The sequence below is a fragment of the Chaetura pelagica genome, unplaced genomic scaffold (genome assembly GCF_000747805.2).
Source record: "Chaetura pelagica isolate M959 unplaced genomic scaffold, ChaPel_1.0 scaffold315, whole genome shotgun sequence".
Lineage (NCBI taxonomy): Eukaryota > Metazoa > Chordata > Aves > Apodiformes > Apodidae > Chaetura > Chaetura pelagica.
The window spans coordinates 1422661-1446770 of record NW_009953187.1 but is presented as its reverse complement, the minus strand read 5'-3'; the positions used below and the strand labels follow the sequence as shown (position 1 = coordinate 1446770).

At 35.0% G+C, this 24110-nt stretch overlaps 1 protein-coding gene across 1 annotated transcript in view; it reads left to right on the top strand.

Annotated features, from left to right (window-relative positions):
• SCAF8 (SR-related CTD-associated factor 8) overlaps positions 1–24110 on the top strand; it is a 32454-nt gene that overhangs the window by 6860 nt on the left and 1484 nt on the right. The window contains exons 5-20 of the mRNA XM_009997350.1: positions 15–82; positions 1725–1855; positions 3537–3713; positions 9618–9697; positions 10121–10238; positions 12695–12826; positions 12994–13103; positions 13571–13764; positions 15419–15519; positions 17124–17237; positions 17901–18057; positions 19457–19587; positions 21078–21222; positions 21757–21837; positions 22404–22625; positions 23256–24109. Coding sequence (XP_009995652.1) covers positions 15–82; positions 1725–1855; positions 3537–3713; positions 9618–9697; positions 10121–10238; positions 12695–12826; positions 12994–13103; positions 13571–13764; positions 15419–15519; positions 17124–17237; positions 17901–18057; positions 19457–19587; positions 21078–21222; positions 21757–21837; positions 22404–22625; positions 23256–24109 — 2815 coding nt within the window. The remainder of the gene's footprint in view (positions 1–14; positions 83–1724; positions 1856–3536; positions 3714–9617; positions 9698–10120; positions 10239–12694; positions 12827–12993; positions 13104–13570; positions 13765–15418; positions 15520–17123; positions 17238–17900; positions 18058–19456; positions 19588–21077; positions 21223–21756; positions 21838–22403; positions 22626–23255; position 24110) is intronic.

Below are 24110 nucleotides of genomic sequence, written 5' to 3'. Positions count from 1 at the left end.
GATATGGCAGCAGTAATTCCTCCTCCTGTTGTGACCCCAGTCTTGCCCACCACTACAGCTGCTATGAGCAACAATACACCAGGTAAACAAAAATAGATTTAACATCACACTTTGAATCAAAACATTTTGTCAACTTTGGTATGCTTGCTGTTCACATGCTGAAAAAATTAACTGGTTTCCTCCTGACAAATCAGATGGATGCTAGAAAGAAATATATTATAGTCAGCATCTAGATCAGGGCAACAGCAAAAATGAGGCATCCTGTTGTGTTTACTTTCCAATTATATTAGAAATTTATTGAGGTTGAGTAGCAGTGCAGTAGGACCTATTTTGCACTTGGAAGTCAAAACAGTACATCACTGAAAGAGTTAAAAACCCAACACAGCACTTATTACGATCTTTGTTAATTACTGGTGCCACAACTGAGAGAAATGAAGAAGATAATACAATACCTATATGTATTTTTGCCATCGGTAGGATTGAGTTTGCTGGATAATGTCAGACACTGCTCCTTTACTTTTGCTGGCCAACAGACAATTATTTCAGAGGGAAAAATAACACAATACAAGCTGCAGCCAGTGATGTACTTCCCTCTCCCTGACATCTGAAATATATGGGCCAGGAATCATGCTGGAGAATCATTTGGGCTAATAAACTGTTCATGGAGTACGTCCTGTTACCAAATGCTAACTTTGTTATATATGCAGACTTCATACTTTTCTGCTCTAAGCACCTTCCTTATGTAGGTAGATGGTAACTGGCTTTTCATCTTTCTTTGCTTTGCAAAGATTTCTTCATTCAAGGTGGGGCAATTATACATACAAAAGTTGATTTTTGGCACATACTTGTCCAATCCTTCGCTGATCCTATACTGAAAAGCAGTGAGGTGGATAAATCGATCTTCTTTTTCACTAGTGTCTGTAGATATGTGAAAGTTGGAGCTATTGGACTGGATTTACTTTAATCTTTAAGCTCATTATTTTTTGTTTCCATTAGTTTGTTTACTTTATATTATTGAAGTCATATCTTTAATATTTTTTTAAACTTGGATGCAAATTGTCTTTTAAAACAGTAATGTAGTAATTTACGTTTAGTGTTCACTGCCATATCTCTACTTTTGAGGTAAAAGCAGAAGTATTTGCAGGGATGTAGGACTCTTCTCAATTATTGCCTGAAACTAATTGTCAGGTTGCTGATTTATTCTCCATGATCCTCTTGAGAAAAAATGATAAAACAAGCAATCCTCATGAATCCAGCTGCTGCAGGTTGAGATCTGGAGTAGAATCCTTAAGGTTCCTCCTGGGCATAAAGTGCAAGTCCAGTAAGTTCTGGACTAGCAGATGGTTCTGACTAGATTGCTAATATTCATCATTTGATATATATTGTTTCCACTAAATGGTTTGTATTACTTTGAAACCTATTTATTTTGCATTCATCAGCGGTTTTGTTAGTAGTCCCCATAGTCAATAGCAGAAAGAGCTGTGAACTGCACTTACACAAAGTAATCCTGCTACTTGAGGAATACTGATGAGTATGTGTTATTTCTGTGTGCGTTGTATGTCAGAAAAATATTTCAGCTGATGCTAATATAATCCTTTCTCAATATTTAATAATAGCAGGGGGGTTTGTTTGTGTGGGTTTGTTGGTTCTTTTTGTCTTCTCTAACACGGTTTTTAAATCTGCATGTTAAAATATTTTGACATACTGGATTTTCTCTTTTTTAGGAACACCTGTGACTCCAGTTACTCCAGCCAATGTGGTACAGAGTTTACCTGATCCTTGGGTGTCTCAGATTGCTAATACAGATACTCTTGCTGCTGTTGCACAGATTTTACAGAGTCCTCAAGGCCAGCAGGTAAATATTTTGTAGACAGTTATACTGTGCGCTGTTTGATACTTTGTGTTTTGAGAGTATGCTTAAACAGTACTGCTTTTATGATTATCTCTTAGTTTTGTGTCTGTTATCCATGTTGACTATCCCATGAGGTTGCACATTCCAGTTAAGTTCCAGGTGAACTAAAATTTCCTGTTACTTTGTTTGTTCCTTAAAAAAAAAAGAGCAGAATGTGACCAGATAAGATGGCATGTAATAGATGCATTTCCATATAGTACTGCAGATAACTAACTGAAGAGCAGCATAAGATTTCATGGATATAGGTATGAAATAGAATGCCAGTTTAAGCGTATTTCACTGCAGTATGCCCCAAGAAGCTGAACATTGTTCAGAATTACATAATAGCAATACATTCATTCTGGAAGTACATTATGTGTTGATAATTTTCTTTATCTTTCCATCAGCTAAATATAGTTTTTATTTACAGCATTCAAAAATAAGCTCTTAGAAGTGGCTGCATTCCTCATTTTCTAAGTGTTTTTGGAGTTTCTAAACTCCAAAAAGGTGGCTTGATGTGCAGCACACATTAACTGCTTGTCCTCTTAACCCACAGCCTCCTAAGCTGAATGCTCAGAGTTGGCTTTCTGTAAAAATGTAGATTGTTTTTCAGTTTAAACTAGAACTCTGGCACTAGCATAACTTTGACATTGTGATTTTTATTTGGACTGAGGAATAGGATGTTTTGCCTGCTGTTGCACTAAACAAAAATCCTATGCATATATGAGTGAGAAGCAGTCACCAGTGAACTGTTATAAAACACTGATGTTGGCAATAACAACTTTACTTAGTGATACTATTTTACAGTGTTCAGCTGAGCAGAGTCATCTGTAATTGTTCATAAGTCAGGTGGAGGGAGCATTTTCATCTGCTTACACTGAAATAAATTGAAAAAGAGTTAAATGAGTGTGTGGGATACCTTGTGAATTGTAGAGAAAAGATAATGGAATAGTCCTTAAGGAGGGGAAGTAAAGTACGAGTGGGAAATATATGGAAAGTCACTAAGGCAATTTTAAAGGTTATTACCTAGAGAGTATTCAGCAAAAAGAAAAAAAGGGTGAAGCAGAAGAGGAAGATTATGAAGATGAGGATGGTATTGAGAGTTTTAAAGACAGCAGATCACAAAGAAATAACTTTTGGATGTTAACTCAAAATGGTAAAGTGAGGAAGAGAATGGTTTTGAGATGGAGAAAATATTATCTTAAACATAAGTGTGGATACAAACTGGATACACAGGAACTGTACATGCAGACCTCTAGCATTAGGAGTTGAACTTGGAACATTTGCTTCCTGCTGTTTCTTTTCTTCCTTTTCTCCAAGCCACTGTGCTCCTTCCACAATCTCTAAAGTCCTCGATTTCATATAAAACTGTATTTTGTGGATGGGAATGCTTGCAAGTAAATTGAGAGACTAGACATAGGAGAGGGCAGGATAAGAAAAATGTGACCAACCAGAATGTGAAAAGAGCTAGAGCAGTGACTATCCAGGATTTTCCCACTCCAGGGCTTCCATCTCTGCTTTTTAAGTTTGGTTACTTCCTACTCAGAGCAACACACAGGGTGGACCGGAATAGACTGGTTTGTTTCTTGCTCTTTAAAAAATAAAATAAAATAGAGTGATACATTTGTTATCTTTTCTCTTTTAGCTTCAGCAGTTGATACAGACACTGCAGATACAACAGCAAAAACCTCAGCCATCGCTACTTCAAGCCCTGGATGCTGGTCTTGTCGTTCAGTTACAGGCCCTTACAGCACAACTTACAGCTGCAGCTGCTGCTGCTAACACACTTAATCCACTGGAACAGAGTGTCTCTTTTAATAAGGTAGAAGTAGAACAATAGAAATTTGAAGAAATATTTATTGTTAAATATTTGTAAGTGAAAGTCATCTTTTGGGTTTTATGGTTTAACTTTAGAGATATTAAGAGTACATGAATATGCTATAATGTGCTCTATCCTGAAAATTAAGGAAAAAAAGTATAGAGAGTACTATAAATGAAAATACTAGTTTTTATATGAGATTAGGGCTAAATGGCAATTCATAGAGTGTCTTGAGTTGGAAGGTACCCATAAGGATCATCAAGAATGAAAGTGTATTTGATTTAGCAAAGTTAACCATTATTATATGTTTTTCTTCACTCTTTGTAACACAATGGTCAGAATTGAGAATGTCTTGTATTCTCATTTCCTGTGTTTATGATCTGAAGTTATGGTATGAAGTTATCCCTTACAAGGTAATGAAAGGGAAATAGGCAGAAATTTATATACACTGCTTTCCTAGAAGAGTAAAACATGGTTGGACATGTAATTTACTTACATTATAAAAGCCAGGAAAACTCCTCTAAGCCACCTAGTGGCAATAAGTGAAGAAATAAGTTCTACGGTAGTTAAAGCTAGTCATGTGATGCTTTCTGCAAATGCAAAAAAACCAAACAAACCCTGTAGGTAAAGAAATGTGTGTGTTGCAACATAGGTGCCTATTTTAACAAAAAATAAAAAATACAGAGTGTAAGAGTTTAAGAAGACTAGTTTCATGCCAAGTAGCAATATCCATGCTGGCTGTAGTATTAGTATAGTATCAATAGAATAAAGAAAAGAACAACTTCTACTCAAAGATAAATAGTCTTTTTTTCATTATCTTTGGAAGAAACAGCTTGTGAGTAGATTCTCTATGTAGAATTGTCCTGGAGTGAATAAATAGTAAGTATAAAAAAGTCAGAAAAGCCAAAACCCCATTTTTTTCCTAACAGAGATAAATTCGTTTTCAGGCAGTTAACTGCTCAGAACTGGACAAGTTCTGAGTTTAAAGTTTGAGAACCATTCATCTTATATTTCTAAAATTTGTTCAGCTGAACTCAAATCTCTGAAATAATAGAGTTGTCATTACTCATGGAAGTAATGCAACTATAAAAATAAGTCAGGAAAAAAATGGACCGTACTCATGCTGTATCACAGCTGTAAATATCAACTGAGGTGGGGTATAATCACAGGGAAAAACTACGTCACTTAATAGGGACTGCCTTAATATTTAGATTAAAAAAGTAATTAAGCATATGGCACTGTATTGTGGTTTATTCCGCAGATTTCAATTGCAGCATTTATATGGAAAGGTGTACTCGCAGGTGTACTCGCAGGTGTGGTGCTTTTGAATGTTGAACAACTTAACTGGAGCAAATTGAAGGAATTGGCATTCTGATGAGATGTTTATATACCTTGAGTGAGTTCAGTCTGATGCTCTTTAATTAGTTTATGCCACTAATAGTATGCAAAAGTCTTGTCATGAAAGCTGTCAGCAGAGTGAATGTACATGATTGTGATTTCTGGGACTTGGAAGGTAATTGTTGTGGAAGGAATTCTTGCATCAGTGTGCTAATTTGCAAGCTTTCAGTAGGTACATAGTGTTGATTTGTTCTTGTAAGCTGTGGAAAAGTTGAGTTTATAGTATGTGATCTTGACCTCAGTTCTGCATTATACAAGCAGTGTTAGATTATAATACATCTCAAATTCCTTACTTAGTGTTCTGCAGCATAACTGTGAATGAACTGACAATGTATGTGTTATTAGCCCATTGAAGCTTTTACTCAAAGGCTATTTAGGGTGCTTTACAGAAATAGCACGTAATCTTAATTTTTTTTTTTAATATAATGTTGACACTACCATGCCTTTTTTCTCCTTTTTCTGAGGTTTGGGATTTCTGCGTCCAGGTATTATAGAAGAGTACATACAATTTATATGTATTAATGGGCAATCTTATTTTTGCAATGATAAGTAATGAGGATAATAGTTTTCCTTGCTTTTCTTGATGGTGTGTCAGCACCAATATCATCTACCAACTGAATCCCGCTTCTCAATAGCTGAAGACCATGAGTGACAATGACATAATTCTATTTATTAGACTCTTTACTTCCATTTTATTATATAATTAATTGTATACATTTTTTAGTAGACAAGGCAGTCTTCATAAACAAAGTGTTACTTTTATAGGAAGCATGTACATCAGTGTTTTAGTTTGAATCAGGAGTAAGCTTTTGCAGTGGAACTTTTGATTGTTTACATGTAGCACACATAATTTCACATCATAGAGCAATCTAATAACTAGTAACAAATTCCAAATAGCTGCCCAAATAAGAACTATAAACTACATTTTTTAAGAGGAAAAGATTTGGGAATGCTTTGCCTTCCTGGCAACAAATACAGATCTTCGTTAGTAACCTTTCAGAATTGAAGTACTAGAGTTCTTACATGCATTTTAGAGAGCTTGCAATAGTTTTATGTTTAAATTAATATGCTTCAATTGCAGGTGATGATACCGTTAGAGATAAAAGTATCAAAACCCAAGGTGTCAGAACAGTGAGCAGCAACACTAGATTGTTAATAGCCTTTGTTTGGGTACCAGACATACAGTTGCTTAATCTCGGGGGTTCTAGTCTTTATAAGAAAAGAAGTTGTTTACAAGTGTATTTTTAACAATGGGACACGAGCCAGCAGAGTGCTTTGGCAACAACTAGGGCCAACAGCATCCTGGGCTGTGTGAACAGGAGTCTAGCCACTTTTTGGATGGAAATTAACATCCCATCCAGACATCCCAGGCATCCCATCTACTCCCGACTACATCAGACCATCACACCCAGTTTTGCCACCCCCATACAAAAAAGACATTGACAAATTAGAGGGAGTTCATGTAAGACTACCATAATGGTCAGGCTGGAACACTTGCCCTCAGGATATTTGGAGCTGGTTCAGCCTGTAGCATAGGCAGCTTTCAGGGAGACCTAATAGCAGTTGTCCCTGCCATCCCCCGCTCCTCCCCAGGACCTACAGGAAAGCTGGCAAGAAGGTGAAGCTAGAGTCCTCACAGCACGGCATAGCAGCAGGATTAAAGACAACGGTCAGAAATGAAAATTAAAGGGGTCAGGGTGGATATCAAGAAAATATTTTCTTCCCATGAGCACAGTCAAGCACCAGAATATATTGCTTGGAAAGACTGTGCAATCTTGGATGTTGGAAACTAAGATGTTTCTAAGACTCAGCTGGATAAAGCCCTGCGTAGTGTTAACTGAGCTCACAGCTGAGCTTTCTGTGGGCAGAAAGCTGGACTGATGAGGTCCGTTTTAGCCTGGACTGTCCCGTGATCCTAGGATTTATGAAGAGAGCAGAAGAGATACTGTCATCTAGTGGAAATTGATGAAGTATTCTTACCTGAGGTACAGTGACCAATCCTGAATATCTTAAAAAAAACTGCAGCAACAAAATTAGAGAATCTAGCAATTCTTAAAAGCAATAATTGGAAATACTGAGTAGTTTCTGCAGAAAATAATGAATAGACTTGTGATGGCGCTTAGAGAATGGAAGGTGGGGCCATGATGTAGATATAAAAATATTTACATGGTTGAATGCTGTGTCTGAAAGCCAAATGTTCTGAGTTGTCAAATGTAATAAAAAGACAACATTTATGATAAACAGTAAGCATCATGATCCAAAGAAAACTGTGAAGTGTAGTTTTCATTCCAAGTGTAGTTTTCATTCTTCTATACAATGAAGGTGACTTGGATAGCAAATATAAATAGTGCAGGATATTCTGATGAATATCCATATTATACTGATGATTATCCATATTTAAAAATAAATAAATCCCAATTACCAATAAATTCAGCAGTTTTCCCAATCCTTTATTTTCAAGCTCTTTAGTCTCCATAGTATCTTGTAATGAGTTGCACAAATTAATATGTTTTAAATTAAAAATCCTTCCTTTTGTCAACATCAAATATGCACGTTTTTTGACCTTTCTACATGACTGTATCTTTGTATTATGGTAAAGAAAGATTTTTGATCAAAATTTCCTATACATTTATGTCCTATTCTTTTTATTTTAATTTCTACAGAAAATACCGTGATCTTTAAAAATAATTTTGTTTCCTTTGGAATAAGAACCTTTTTCAATGTCTTTAAGAATTCCCATTGCTTTTTCTGAACATAGTCTCTTCTTAGGTAACTAAAGTTACAGGTGTAGCATTCATGGAAAGTTCTATACTTTTATATGTGTTCATGGGATGGATTAACTTTAGGTATCCTAACATTTACCTTCATTTCTATTGCTTTATTTTATAGAGTATTCAGTTACAATATATTTTTTCCTTTAATAGCTACTACATTGTTTAAAGCAAATTTAAACAAAAATAATTCTGCACATTTTATATTTCGGCTGTAGTTCTTTGGTTTTCTCTGGCCCCAGTTTGACTACATTTTTTTGCATCACATAAATTGTTGACTGCCATCCATTTGTTCCTTTTCTCAGAGAATTAAATAGTACATATTTTGTTACCTTCCTTTCTACTTTGTCATGATGGAAGATACATGATGATTTAAAATTTATTTTGAAGATGAGACTGGTTTTTTTTCTAAAATATGTTTGTTTCAGAGCAGCAGCATTTTTGCAAATGTTTTACTTGAAAATATTCTAATAATATGGACAAAAAAATAAATGGCCACCTTGCTTTAAATTGACTAAATATATATGGTGAAACTTATTCTGGATTTTAGCATTCAAATCTCACATAAGCTTCATGGTCTGTGTTTCTGCTGTGTTATCTCAGAGAGAAATTCAATCCTGCTTTCATATGTATTAGATTATTTCATTGGGAAAATAGTTCTAAAAATTCTTGATTGATCAGTCTCTTAGTGAGCTTTTGCTTTGCTCGTTGTGCTGGACTCCAGTAACTGAGAGTAAACAGAGCATCTGAGACAAAATGAGCTACTGAATCATCACAGCTTGTAACTGGAGACAGTTTTGCCCTGGTATTTTGAAATGACTGTCCTTTGTTCTCAACCTCTTGTTTTTTTTCTTCTGAGACTAAGGTTTGAGAAGAAGTTTTGGTGGTTTGTAGTGCAGCATTAACTGCTTTTCAGAAAACTTCCAAGTCATACAGATGCATGCATGTAGGTTTGCTAGCACTGCTCAGTCAATAAATAGTGAAAAAAGTCTCACTGACAAATAACGGTTGTATTTTTTCATGCTTGTCCTTTAGTTTTGTCCTCAAGAAAGGAAAATGCTCCTGAAATGCTTCTGGGCTCTTTAAAAATTAATAAAAAAAAAAAAAATTTAGTTCAGCAGAACTCCAGCATAGACATCTTTATAGATAAAACAGGAAGTTCATCCAAGTTTTTCACTGTCAGATAACTTTGGAGGCTAATTTTTCTTGCATGATAACGGCTAGCTTTGATTTTTTGCAAACTATATAGGAAGCTGTTTTCAAGCAGCAATATATTTGAAGGAATTCAGGTTGTCTAAGTGACCTGTGTGTGTGAAAATACGGTCATTCTTTGCAAAGTAATCAAGCTGTGGGTCCTCTCTTAATATGAGCAAATCTGTTTACTAATTGCCAAAGGATAGAATAGTTGGCCTTTTCATAGTAATTTCTTATAATTAAAGGTACTATTACATAAAATTAATCTTTATTTAAGCCTTCATCTGAACTTACTGTTATTGTGGGAAGAACATTTGGTTGTACTAACAGCAGCCTGAGCTCAAGAAAGCCATGGACAAGATTTTGTATTTGATGCATTCAAGAGTTTGGTAGCAGTAGTAGTATGACACTTTACTCAGGTTGTTTGCCAGACTTTTTTCTTTTTTTTTTAAATTGAGAAATAAGAGCATTTTTCCTTTGAACAGTAAATATATAAAGGGACACAAAAGGAGCGCTCAGTAATGCCTGTTTTGCTTTCCCCTAGAAGCTGATGGACAGGTTTGATTTTGGGGAAGAACCTGAACAAAATGAAGAGCCTAAAAAGGAAACTCCCACTTCCCAACTGTAAGAACAAGCTATGTTTCTTATGTAAATAATGAAATTTGCCTAACACTTGTTGAACATTAGGATTAAATAGTAATGAAAATGTTGTTTCTTTCAGAGCATAAGTATAGTAAACCAGTAGGAAGAGAAAAGACAGTTTACTGAATTAATGAAACATATACTTTTTAAAAATACTGTATGTAAGTCTCTGTGACAGAAGTTTTGTTGGCTTCATCATGAATTTAGCACATTCTTTGCTTTGTTAGTTATATTCATAGTGTTAATATGATAATGATGGTAGCAGAAAATGAAACTAGTCACATTGTCCTAATTCTTTTACATTTTTAGTCAAACTTGAAACTCAGTTGTGAAGATCTGTTTATCAACTGTTTGAAACAAAAGAAAAACTTGTGGGTTTTCTTCATTTAAATTAATTAATTTTAGGCCTTTAGTACCAGAATCTGTGAACAACTCACTGTTTCACCAACTAGCTGAACAGCTACAGCAACAAAATTTAGAACATCTCAGACAACAGCTTCTAGAGCAACAGCAGCCTCAAAAGGTAAGAACATCATCCTGTGGCTTTTGTAATAATTATGTTCTCCACTGATAAAAAGTCATAGTCCAGAACAAAACAATTGTCTTGTTACTGACACTTTTCATATAATGAAAGTCTCTGTCACTGGCTGATCTGAAGCTTGCAGGGTAACTGGAATAGGCAGAAGAAAGTGCTTAAAACAGAAAACAAGAAAAGCCAACCAAAGTTGTGGGGTGTGCATTTTATTTCTTTTAGGAAGAGTATTCTTTAGCCAGCCTATAGACTGTGCTTTTGTTGTTAAGCTCTTTATATGGGCTAGAAAAACATTTTCCCTGCTGTCAGAAATAAGGTAGTGAGCACTGAAGTGCTTATACTCCTGTCTGTGAAGGTAGAGCAGCGTGTGAGCTGCTGCTGCAGAGCTATCAAGAGGGCAGAACAGAGATTGTGGATAACTTTCAATTTTCTGATAAATGAGTAAGAACAGATTCTTGAAGTTTCATCTTAATTGTGAATTGGGTCCACTCTTTGTTTGAAGTAAATTGGCTTATTTCTTCTTAGTTTAGTCCTCAGTATTTAGCTGCTCTTTCCCCCCTCCAGATCCCATCAGAAAACATCCAAAAGTTTATTCTTTTTACCGGCCAGGTATAAAGTGGACTTTCTGTGAAGTATTTGGATCTAGTTTCACAGTAAATTAGAAATCTTAGATTGAAGGAAAATCTAAAGGATCACAAACTTCACAAACATCTGTTTGAGATTTTATTTTAACTTCCTCAAATGTACAGTTGCTCAGCTTTCAACCAAGTGCATGATTTGAGGTTTGATTTTTTGACTGATTTTTTAATTATTTGGAAAAATAGTAGTTTAATTTTTACTAGATACTATTTTCTAATTCTGCTGCTTTATTTTACTATTTTTATTTTTGTTTCTCATTTAAGTACAGCAACAAATTTGTACAACATAGCTACAGACTAAACAGTTTTTTGTGTTGTTGGATATCTAGCAATTTCTGTCTTTAAATACTAAAAATGTAAAGGTGCATGACTTTGAAGAGTGCATTGGTTTTAGGAGTGTTTGATGTGATGTATCTAAAAGTACTTAAAATTTGAACACAAAAATGCTGAAGTCCTACTGTCTTGTAATATAAGCAGAGTTAGAGTTTAAATTAATTTCATCTATGAAATTAGGTTACCAGACAGTTATGGGTAGAATGTTTATATGACTCACCCTGTATTATTTCATTTTCTATTCCAAGTCCAAAAGTTGTTTCCCTTCAGGTCTGCTCAGCTTCTTTTCTAGTCAGTATGGAGAGGAAATTGTATTTTCACCTTGATAGCAGCTAAAAATACAAACTCTACTGGAACTACTCTGTCATGACTGCAACATGTTATGAGGAAGATTTTAACTCCATATTTAAACATCAGTAAGAAAGAAAGAAAGAAACACTGCTGAAGAGTAATGAAATAATAAGGAAAATGAGACAAAACAGATAATGTTAGCAGCCAAATGCATTAACTGAATTATAGTATAATTTTGATTTTTACACAAACTTACTATAAACTATTTAAAAATATGAAGGTAAAAAAACCCCCAAACTTGGTACTACATGTCATTCTGCTAACTTTCTACCATTCTGCTTGCAGATAGAGTATCTAGCATACTGAAAATTAAAATGTAATGGGAATCATTGAAATGTTTACCTGAAATATTGGTTTTTAGGTTTAAAATTACTTTTCAAAATTGTCCTGATAGTATTTTTTGAGTATTTTCCTTTCCTGTATTATTGAATTTCTTTCCTATCTTACAGATGTTTATTCCAAACTTGTACTTTTGGTCCAATGTACTGTCCTTTATATTTTTTTTCTCTAGCAAATCAACAATGCACTTAGTGTTTTACCTTTTTCAATTTTGTTGTAACTTCTGAACTGCTTGTTTTGTTATGTGTTTTGTAATTGACATGCTGACAAATGACACAACACCCTCCCTTATCTTGTCATAATTACTTGCTTTAAGTCATACACTGTGAGGAGGTTTGGAATTAGAAGACCGTTTTTTTTAACTATTCCAATTGGTATTGCAAATATTTTTGTTAATTATTTGCAAAATTCATTTGTTGAATGCACATTCATGAGTGATGCATGTCACTATATATGTGGCTGTTATCCTTATTGTTTCTTTGGAGTTTTGAAGCCAGCCAAATTAAGCAACAAACAGGTTTTTTATTCAGTACATAGTAATTTTTCAATAGTCAGGAATATTAATTGTTTAAAAGTTTTGTATTTAAGGATAATACCCAAAAAAGGGAATTAAATGGAATGACCTTTAGTTCAGCTTTCATTTTAATAGGAAGTGGAAAAATAAGATAAATAGTTTTTCAGATATATTTGAACAATTGTTTCATGTAATGCATTTCATTACATTTTGGCACAGTAAACATTTTGAATTATGAGACTTTTTATGGTATATTATTTTTTGGTATTTAGGCAAGCCCTGAGGAGAATCAAGAAGGAAATTTTGGTTCAGAGCACTCTGCATCACCATCACAAGGGAGTAGTCAACAGCAGTTTTTAGAAGTAGAAACAAATGTAGATGATTCAATGGATATTCAACAACAGGTAAAACTATTTAGATTTTATTACATTTAAATTTCAACAGAAGCTGAAAGCAAAACATACTGAAACGATTTCAAAATGAGTAATACAGATGTATGCTTTCATATAGTCATATATCTTGTGAGTATGATAATTATATGTTATTGAATGTCTGTTATGTCTGACCTCAGGACATGGATATAGATGAAGGACAGGATGTTGCTGAAGAAGTTTTTGAACAAGAGGAGAAGAAGTCAGCTGTTCGTTCAAGATCAAGAACACGTTCAAGATCTCGTTCAAGGTTTCATGATTAACTTGTATTAATTAAATGAGGGTTTTCTGAAACAAAGTTGTAATTTGTTATTATAATTCCAATATTTATTTATTTATTTTTAATTGTAATGATCAGTTTTTGGCAATAGCAAAAAATTTTAATATTTGTGTGTTAGGTACAGACTTGGTCTATGACAGTTCATTTTGCGTATCTATTGTTTAATTATTTTTTTTTAAGACCTGTTCAGGTAACAAAAATAACTAACACTAACCATCTGGACAGTTTTTCTATGCCAGAAAAATAGGTATTGTCTTTTGTTTTAAACTCAATGTGTATCTTCAATTCCTCACACTAATGACATAAAGTTTATTTCTTGAAGCAGTTCAGGTGAGTGTAATGGAAATGTCTGTATCATGCTTAAAGTATATAGTTAAAAGACTACTAAATTAAAATTTAATTTTTAACTCAGCATACTGAAATTAAGTATTTTGTAGGTCACCAAGAAAACGAAGGTCTAGATCACGGTCTGGTTCTCGCAAGCGTAAGCACCGGAAACGTTCACGATCAAGATCAAGAGAAAGGAAGAGAAAGTCATCTCGATCATATTCTAGTGAAAGAAGGGCTAGGGAAAGGGAAAAAGAACGGCAGAAAAAGGGACTGCCTCCTATACGGTCAAAAACACTAAGTGGTGAGTGGCAGCTGCTTGCTGTGTTAATGTAATATTATAGGGGGAAAAGAGTTTGTTTTTCATTGAAAGAACAAGATTTAGCTTGAGTGCTGTTACAAAAACACAGTAACCGTATTCTTTTTTGATCAATTTAATTTCTGATGTTTCTTACAACTTAGTTACATCGTTTCATGTTGGAGGAAATCAAGTATCATATACGGTTCTACTGATTATTTTATTCCTACTGGTGCACCAGTGATTTTACTTCTGAACAGAGTGAAGGAAGGGATCTCTCTTAAGTTACAGTCTGCTTTGTCTTTAATGCTGTCTTCTATAGGGCATTTGGAGATGACAAATACTTCATCTGAAAATTGATGCACTGATAAGACATTTATGTGGTACACACTTTGGACACACTGCTGAATATCTTAGAGGCTAGTTTTGCTAAAACTTTAGAGTGCTTTTAAATAGCTTTTTACAGAAACAGAGCCAAAGTGGCTGGAAATGTGAAACAAGAAATTTGCTCTCATAGGACAGACCATAATGGCTGTAATTTAAGAAAGTATCAAAAAAACCCTGGATTTACGCTTCTGCAGAGTTCTGCTGTTGTTTCAACAGAGAAGCTGCATACTGAAAAGAGGGAATGTAGTAGGGAAAAGAAAGTTCTTCACACAGTTTCATAAATCAATGGGAAAGTATTTTCAGATGAGCACTAGAAACAGTGAAATTGGGTGTAGTCATCTGCTACTGTATCAGTGTCTCCCACTGCTGCACCTTGCAGGAAGGGGTTTTTGGAATGCACAATTGTACTTAATTTATTTTTGTAATGAACTTGTGTTCCCAAATTTAAGTTTGTTTAGATAGGTTATGCACAGTTTCTCAAGTAGTTTTGCATTATCCTGTGAGGATTAGTCTGGACAGTAAGATATTTGAGCAAAACCACCAATTTTGGCCTAATCTCCTGGGAGACAAAAGAATTTGAACTGTGTACATATGGGACAAGAAAGTTTAGCTCATATCAGTGAATGTTTGTTTGGTGAGGGGAACAGGGGTAGGCACTTTGGAGACAGATTGCAGTGATCTGGGCTTGTGGTGAAATTACAAGAGTAAGAAGTATCATGGACATTTTCACTTCAGTGGTGGACCTCAGCCAGGTTTGTCTTTTTGGGATGTTCCCCAAGGTAAAGGAAAAGTATAGTTTATATTTCCTTTGGGTGAACATGTGATGCGTAATACTGCAGTTAAGTTCCTTCTGTAAAATAGCTCTAGCCACTGAGAACTTAGTCTTGCTTCATTAAAACTGACTTTAAATCCTAGAAGCATTTTTTTTTTAAATAGAATATAGAATAGAAATTATCTTGTTTTCCCTAAGTAATTTCTGCTGCAGTTTGCCTTAGCTAATAATCTGCAGAATTCATTTATTTTAAACAACTATTTTGTTTAAACAAAAATGAAACAAGAAGAATGAACACGGTTACTGAACATCTGTTTGATGTCTTATAGCACCTAAACGTTTTGTTAAAGTACTTAATTTCTCTGTAGTAGTAGATTTATTATTCTCACTTCTTGGTCAGTGATTTTTGTGTAATTGTAAAGCGTTTTATGTTCATGCTATAGAGTGTTTTAGAAGCTAACATTCTAGTATTTTGATTGACATGAATGTGTCTCTTGACAGTTTGCAGTACTACTCTTTGGGTAGGTCAAGTAGACAAGAAGGCTACACAGCAAGATTTAACTAACTTGTTTGAAGAATTTGGACAAATAGAGTCAATTAATGTAAGTAAGCATGTTGCAATGCATTTTTAGGGATTACAGACTAGCAACCTAGCTTTTGCCTCTGAATTCCTTTTAGAAGTTTAAGCTTGTATTTAGGAGACCTTTTTTTTTTTAATCCCTCTTTAAAAGCTGGCTATGATATTTGCTTCTTGGTTTCCATGTACTGTCTTTTGAAGCACTAAAGACAGTAGATTTCATGGTAAAATGGCTTTTCCCAACTAACAACTTAAACAGTTTTTTTTTTATATACCAGGGTCTTAACATATACAAAGTTACATCTTTTGTCTTTTTGTGATATGGCATGGGACAGGTATTATTTTTCTTTGGACTAATGGACAAAATCTGATGTGTGTACACATAGTTCTTGGTTATGTTTCATACCGAGTGCTTCTTAAGTGGAATCAATGTGCATAAAACATTTAGAAGAAAAGAAATTGTACTGTAAACAAGCGCTTATTATAAAATGTGACAAAAGGATGCTTATAGTTATTCAATATATTTCTTATGATTTAGAGTAATTTAGCTTTACATGTTTGGAGTCATAATTAAATGTTGCTTGTAATTCAGCTTCAAGATAAAGTATTTTTTGTCTAAAATAGCATACATGCACAAGATAAATATAGGGTTTTTTTGTCTTTTGCTCCAGCAGTTTTTAAGTACTTCTAATGCAATTTAATTAATTTCAGATAATATTTTTACCTTTTTTCCTATTACATTGATGTCTTAAAATGTATTATTAATAAGGAACATTACTGAATCCTTTAAAAAGCTTCACAAGTCAGAAAGCCCCCTAGCCTGATATTTAAGCCTCGTTTTGATTTGCAGGGAGTATCAATTAAGAAAGTTCAAATGAAAGTAGTATAACAACCATAGCATCCCAGTGCCTGTTGCATTTCAGGAGCAAACGGTATTGTAAATAGTTCATCCTACACATTCCACACATTAGTGCCTAGGGTAACATGGCTGTGTATCTTAAACATAGTTTTATAAGAACTGCATTAACATCTATCATCATAAGTATTATTGTTTTTTATGTTAGTGTGTGTGCTCCTAAACAATATAAAAGCACACCACCAACAAGCAGTTGTCATACATGATTTGCAGACTTTAAATGATGTCATGCCACATAGTATACTTTTCTTTCTTAAATTAAACATCAAAGTTAGTGGAAATCATGCTCCAGCAATGTGGACTCGTACCTTTCAAGAATGCAAGATACCTTTTCATCGCTGGTTTGCACCTCTCTGAAAGATCATTGGTCAGTTCACAGTGGATTTGGAGCTTAAGAAGAGATAACAACCTCTGCTTTTCTGAAGTTGTCATAGTATAGCTCCCAGTTCTTTCCTGCTCCATGTTGTTCAAATCTTTCGTTTTTAGCACCCATTCTTCACTTTGCTGCTGGTTCTTGAAAATGTTGTAACTTAAGTACCCTGCAAACACCACTCTTTAAGTGATGCTCAAAATGGTTAATATTGCTGAATATGGTAGCAATTGTTTACAGTGTAAGCTTTTCCTTCTTTGGTATGAGTATTTACTTAGTGTAGTTATATGATCTGAAGTACTGGTTTTCCTACTTTTTAAGACCATTGCTTTTTTTTCCATAGATGATTCCACCAAGAGGTTGTGCTTATGTCTGTATGGTTCATAGACAAGATGCATATCGTGCTCTTCAGAAACTTAGTTCTGGGTCCTATAAAATTGGATCTAAAATTATTAAGGTAAGATGATTTTAATCTAAGGATGCTGTCCATTTCAAACACAGTACCTTTTTAAAATAGTAGTTTATCATTTAGAAGCATTTAATTCAAATATTCAATATGGAGAAGAAGAATGAAGCAATAAAGTGTAAATAGTTTTCTTTCCTCTCTGTATAAAAGGCAACTTCTAACAGGCAATATGAAGATAATAAAATGAAATTACGACCTGATACTTAGGAAATACTTGGAGAACATTTTATGTATGTGCCAGTGATAAGAGTATAAGAGTGTAAACACGGACTGTACCTGACCGTGTGGATCACTTAATATTAAGTTTCATAGTATTCTCACAGAGTTAAGTATATGAATAAATGCTGTTTTTTCTACTTTTTTTGATCCTTTAGGATGAATCCTTGAAATACTGTATTTTTAATTTCCCCATAAATATGTTAGAATTAATGTAGAACAAATTTAAGCTTTTTAATGTAATTAATCTCGCACATACCACTTGCAGAGTCCAAGTAAACTTCCTATGGGTTCATTTAAAATTAAAACCTTAAGACTTTAGTAAGTACATGCCGAAGATTGATCTGCAGTGACGGAAACATGAAGGAAATTATCTTAACTATTCTGTTCACAAGTTGTATGATTTAATATGATTATGTGGTTGACTTTTGTTTCCAGATTGCCTGGGCTTTGAATAAAGGTGTGAAAACAGAATACAAGCAATTCTGGGATGTGGATCTGGGAGTTTCATATATTCCTTGGGAGAAAGTAAAATTGGATGATTTGGATGGCTTTGCTGAAGGTGGCATGATTGACCAGGAGACAGTAAATACAGGTATGGGCATTACCAGTTAGTCAAGATAGTTACAAGATGTGTTTATTTTGTAATTGCAAATCCTCAAAAGGTTTGTTGTTTACTTGGTACATACTCTTTTTCAATTCACATAAATTTTACTAGCTGCTTGTATACAATATAAATGGCCCTGTAATATGAAATCTAGATTGTATTTATAGGTAAATAATTGATTATCTTAACAATGGGAAATTAGAGACAAAGGGTAATTAAGTTAATATATGTTAGCATTTCTAAAATATTTTTGTTGTGCACTCATGCCAAGTATGCAAAATATTAATTTGTGTAGAAATTATCATCTGCCTGTGATTGTGAAAAGTTTTATATTCACGTATAAGTTATTTGTGAGTTGAAACTTGTCCAACTAGGCACAGCTTAGCTGAACTGTAAGGTATTTCCTCCATGAAGTTGAAGAGACAGGAGAGGAGATAATAGGATCATAGAACGGTTTGGTTTGGAAGGGTTAGAAGATCATCTAGTTCCAACCCCTTGCCATGGGCAGGGACACCTTCCACTAGACCAGGTTGCTCAAAGTCCAGTCCAGTCTGGCCTTGAACACTTCCAGGGAGGGGACATCCACAACAACATCCTTGAGCAACCTTTTTCCAGTGTCTTACCACGGTCACAATGAAGAATTCTTCCTAATATCCAGTGTAAATCTGTCCTGTCCTGTCGCTACATACGCTGGTAAAAAGTCCCTCCACAGCTTTCCTGTAGGCCCCCTTCAGGTACTGGAAGGGCTGCTGTAAGGTCTTCCTGGAGCCTTCTCTTCTCCAGGTTTAACAACTCCAACCAGACCTTTCTCTGAACCACAGTTAATTGAGAGTTTGTGAAAGATTCACACATACTGTGTTTTCTTGAAACAGATTTGCACTAAATGACTGGGCTGGACTTCAGTCTTGCAGTCTTGCTTTGAGTAAAAATTGAGTATAAATGACATAAAAAATAAAACATGGAAGATTACTGACATACATTCACTGTGTTATACTCAAAATACAAAACTTTTTGAGGAAGTGGCAGATAAAAGAAATGAGGGCTGGGTTGAGGTTTGTTTAGCATGAGGATTCTCCATCATTGTAGAGTAGCCAGAACACAGTCTTTAGAAAACTGAAGCATACTCTATATTACAAATTATTAACATAATGATTGGTGAAAAAACTTGACAAGTTTTGAAAAATCAGTTTGTATAGAGACGTTCTTTGAAATATAATAAATAATTGTACTAGCTTATTTTCATAAGTTTCAGGGTTATTTGTAATGGATCCATGCAGATATCAGATTAAAATGTATTGTGTAAGAAGAAAGAGGACTTTTTAGTATTTAAACAAAAGTAACGCATTCAATATCTTTTATATTAAAAATACATCTTTTTTTTTTAAAGAATGGGAAACAGCCAGAAGCTCAGAATCAGCTAAAGAAAATACTCAAACTACGCAAAGTGCTGCAGTTGATAAGAGTACAGTTATTACAACACAGACAGAAGCTTACACACAACCAGTCACTATGCTGCAGGTTTGTATTGACCGGAGTTTGCAAAAAACCCCAGAGAACTGGAGGGCAAATTTTTATTCAATACAGATAAATCTCAATGCTGAGTTACAGTAGTAGTCCTGCATCCATTCGTGTTCATCTCTGGAATATTTTGGAGTACAATCAATTGCTGTGGTTGAGCAAAATGTTTAGTTTCATGCACAGCACATCCCAAAGTAATGTACAATCTCAAATGAAGTCTCAAATGTTGTAGATAGAACAACTGTAAAAAAATTAAACACTGGCACATCACTTTTTAAAGGAGAATTTAAAATGAGCTTACAGAAAATATTTTGCTTAAAGAGTAAAACATTTTTCTGTAAGATAAGAAATGAAGTAATCTCTTTTTCTCTTGTGCTTGTTTGCTTCTCTTCCCCATATGAACTTTGAATATAAGTGTAATTATTTTCTCATTAATTTTAGGCAGAATTTTGTAGGGACTGTCTCATCTTTAAGAGCTGATCATTCAGATAGTGTGCTCTTGCTTTCCATATGCACTAACTAATGAGTCTCTGATTCTCAGCTTTTTTTCCTTCTGCTAAACCAGAGTTTTTATTAATATCCAACAGTAACAAAGTATTATGAAGGACTAGAAGAATACAGTGTAATTTTTATTGAGCATACTGCACTGCATGTTCCTGAAGTATAAGTATAAATGCTTTTTGTCAAACTCTTTAAATCCTTTTTATATTCACCATATGAAATTGTAAAATGAGAAGCAGTTGCTTAACACAAATATTTTTGTATTCATATGATTACTGTTTTATCTTTACTAGCATGTATAGATACTTCCAATACTGAAGCTGACATAAAATTACTATGAAAAGTTAGTGTATTTGCATTTACTTGAAGTGAATTTTGAGCTGTTTTCTTATCACAAAAATTGTTGTCAGTCTTCTTATTTCAGCTGTCTCCTTGTGTGCACCATTATTGGTATATATTTAAATAGACTTCTATATATTTCTGCTGCTGGCTCCTTGTAATTATGCTGTACTTTCAAAAAGAAGTTTGAGAAATATGAAGTAGTTTACAGGATTTCATGATGATTATTAGCTTTATAATTACACGCACTAAACTCTAAAAAATGTAAATTTTTCTAACAGGAATAGAACCGCTGTTTTCTAACGGCTTTCAAATTGCCACACTTTCTACATTTTCCTTGCTTCTCTCACTCTCCCTTTCTGCATTCACTTATCTCCTATAAGTAAATTTTTAGTCTTGAGTAACTGTGTACTTTTGTGTTACTTTTAAAATAAAGGAAAGATAGCATAGGATTCTTCCAATGTCCTTGCTTACCTGAAGTGCCATTTCAGAATGCAATCTTATTCTTCAGGATGTTCAGAATATATACAAAGCCTTTGGTATATTTAGTGTTTAACGTGAATTGCAGTCAACTCAGCTTATCCCTCTTCTAATGTTGTTGAATACTGTTAAGTATTGAAGTTGCTTGTTTTCTTTTTTCATGAAAAAAGATTCCAGTAGCTCCGGCTGTGCCCGCTGTTAGCTTGGTTCCACCTGCATTTCCTGTCACAATGTCTGTCCCTCCTCCTGGCTATAGCGCAATTCCTCCTCCTCCCTTCTTGCGGGCAAGTTTCAACCCTTCACAACCACCTCCAGGTAAGTTAGTAAGAATTAAGTTGGGCATCTAAGAGGTATACTCATTTGTGTGCTTCGATGTACATGATGCTTTGTATAGTTTTCCATCAGCCGCTGTTCACTGTTTGAGCTAGTTGACTTTTGAATCTTTAATTTTAATCCAGTATGAAATTTCTTACATCTAACTTGATACCGGTTTTACCAGCGTGTTCTGTCGAGAATAGGAATAATGGCAGAATGTTTTGTTTTAACTTTGATTAAAATGTAAATATAAAATCCTTGTGATTAATCTCCTTTATTTGGAAAAATGTGAAACTCTTTATTTTCTTCTTTGAATATTGCTGGGAAAAGTAACTTTTAAAGAATCACATCTAGATCATGTACATAAATATGGGGTTGTTTCTGAAAACAGTAACTGCTGGTTCCTCTTCCCATACCTTTGTTGGTTGCTAGTCTTCAGTGATGCGGGTTTTCAGGATGAATAATGCAGGCAAGCTTTTACTGCAGATTTTATTTGCTTCCCTTGTAATAATTTGTAATTTTTTTTCCATATAGGTTATATGCCTCCCCCAGTTCCACCTGTGGTCCCACCACCTGTTGTCCCACCACCTGTTGTCCCACCAGTTGTTCCAACACGTAAGTTTGATTCTTCTAATGGTTGGTTGTATGTTACAAAAAGCTTAATTGTTTGAAATACCATTGAAATACTGAATGAAAAACAAGTTAATCCTGTGTAATGGAAGATAGCAATGCGAAAGTTAGTGTTTAGGTAGTTTAAGCAGGTATTGAGAAAAAGATTTACAGAGCTTTTCAAGTTGACTGAAAGATGATACTGTGGGGTTACTGGGGAAAAAATATTATTTATTATTTGTCTGCATAGTTCAATGTTCAAACCTGTCTGTAACAGATGTATCCGTTACTTGAGCTATTTGGTATAAGTCACTGAATAATTTATTTTTATTTAGCCTTTTAACGGTATTAATTTCATGTTTAAAAGTATCTGTTAAAGAGTACTTATTGCTTAGGTTGCCTCCAGTTCATGGTCTCTACAACAATTTCAAATATTACAGGACTAACTGAAGTTAAGAAATTATATCAAAGAACTTAACACTTAGGGTAATTTCACTTATTTTGATTTTTCAGCCTGACCTTTGTCAAACTAGTCTTGATTACTGTGATACACTTCTGTTATCTCTCTGCAGCTTTAGTACAGCCTCCATTACCAATTGCACAAGAGACAATGAAGGATGTTCCCTTTACTAGCCTTGTTCTACCAGTTGGTACAGTTACTAGCAATTTAGCTACTCCAACGTTATCTGCTGGAACTGTTTTTAACCCTCTGCCTATCAACAAACCAGAAGCAGATGAAAAGGGATCACATGTTACAGACCTTCAGATTCCTTCCAGTGAAAACAATAGATCTGGTAAGATAAGTCTTTGTGGTCTGATATGTTTGAATACAGGAGACATCATACTTCTGAGGGGTTTTTTGCAGATCGTAGTCCATAACACTAATAACTACAGGGTAGTTTTAGACTCAGTATCATTTTTAGTTTAAGTTGGAGAAGTGCTGTAAACCATCTTTGTCATCATCTGATCATTCATTTCCAGAAGCTTATGTTTGGGGATGTTTCTTTCATAAACATGAGAAGCGAAGCTGAGCCTGGGAGCCCTTTAGAAAACTTCTTAAAAGTGCATTCTTGCCACACAAGTGGCAATGGAAAGGAGCAGGAGAGGGTAGGATAACATTTATAACATCTGTTAAATTACATCAAACATTTTAGGATTTCTGGGTAATGGCTGTGAGGTTTGTAAATTTTAAGCTGCTGTACACTCTTTGTCATGTAGAGACGTTTATTTCTGTGGCGTAATGTCTGTTTATCACCAATGTGATTAAAATGATGCATGTTCATTATAGAAACTGAGACAGACCTTGTCAGCAGTATCATCACTGAATACATTAACTGAATATGGTTTAAGCTGCATTTTGTTTTCAATGTGATGTGTTATTCTGGCATTTTCTGTTAATTGTTGTTCTTGTTGCTGCATTTTAGTGCAAAGCGATGTCTCGAGTAGCTCTGGACTTGTTGGAGGAGTGCAGCCACCCAGTGTTTCAAGCAGTTCTGGGCTTACTGGAGAAGGGCAACCACCCATTGTCTCAAGTAGCTCTGGACTTGCAGGGGGAGTACAGCCACCCAGTGTTTCAAGCAACTCTGGACTTGTAGGAGGAGTGCAACCACCAACTGTTTCAAGCAGTTCTGGTCTGGGAGGAGGAGTGCAGCTACCTGCTGTCTCCAGTAGCTCTTCTCTTGCTGGTGGAGTTCAGCCAGCCAGCATCCCAAGCAGCTCTGGACTTATGGCTGGAGTGCCACCACCAAATGTATCAAGTAGCTCAGGGCTTCTAGCTGGAGTGCATCCGCCCAGTGTCTCAAGCAGCCCTGGCCTTCTGACAGGAATGCAGCCACCCAGTGTCTCAAGCAGCTCAGGAGTTCTGGCAGGAGTACAGCCACCAAGTGTCTCAAGCAACTCTGGGCTTCTCTTAATGCCACCACCCAGTGTTGCAAGTAGTTCTGGACTTATTGGAGTGCCACCACCAAATATTTCAAATAGTTCTGGACTTCTGGCAATGCAGCATCCAGCTGGAGTTCAAAATATGCCTCATTTAAATATTAATAGTCAAAGGATGCCGGGAATGCCTCTCATAGATATTCGTCCAGGCCTAATGCCCCATTCACCTGGACCAAGATTTCCATTAGGAATGCCACCTCAGCGTAGTATTCCTCCTCCGGCAATTCTTGATCCATCTCTTCACCCACCACCTCGAGGTCCTTTTCCTCCAGGAGATATTTTTAACCAAACAGAAAGACCTTTTGGAACGCCAGGAAGACAAAATATTGATAGCATTTCTA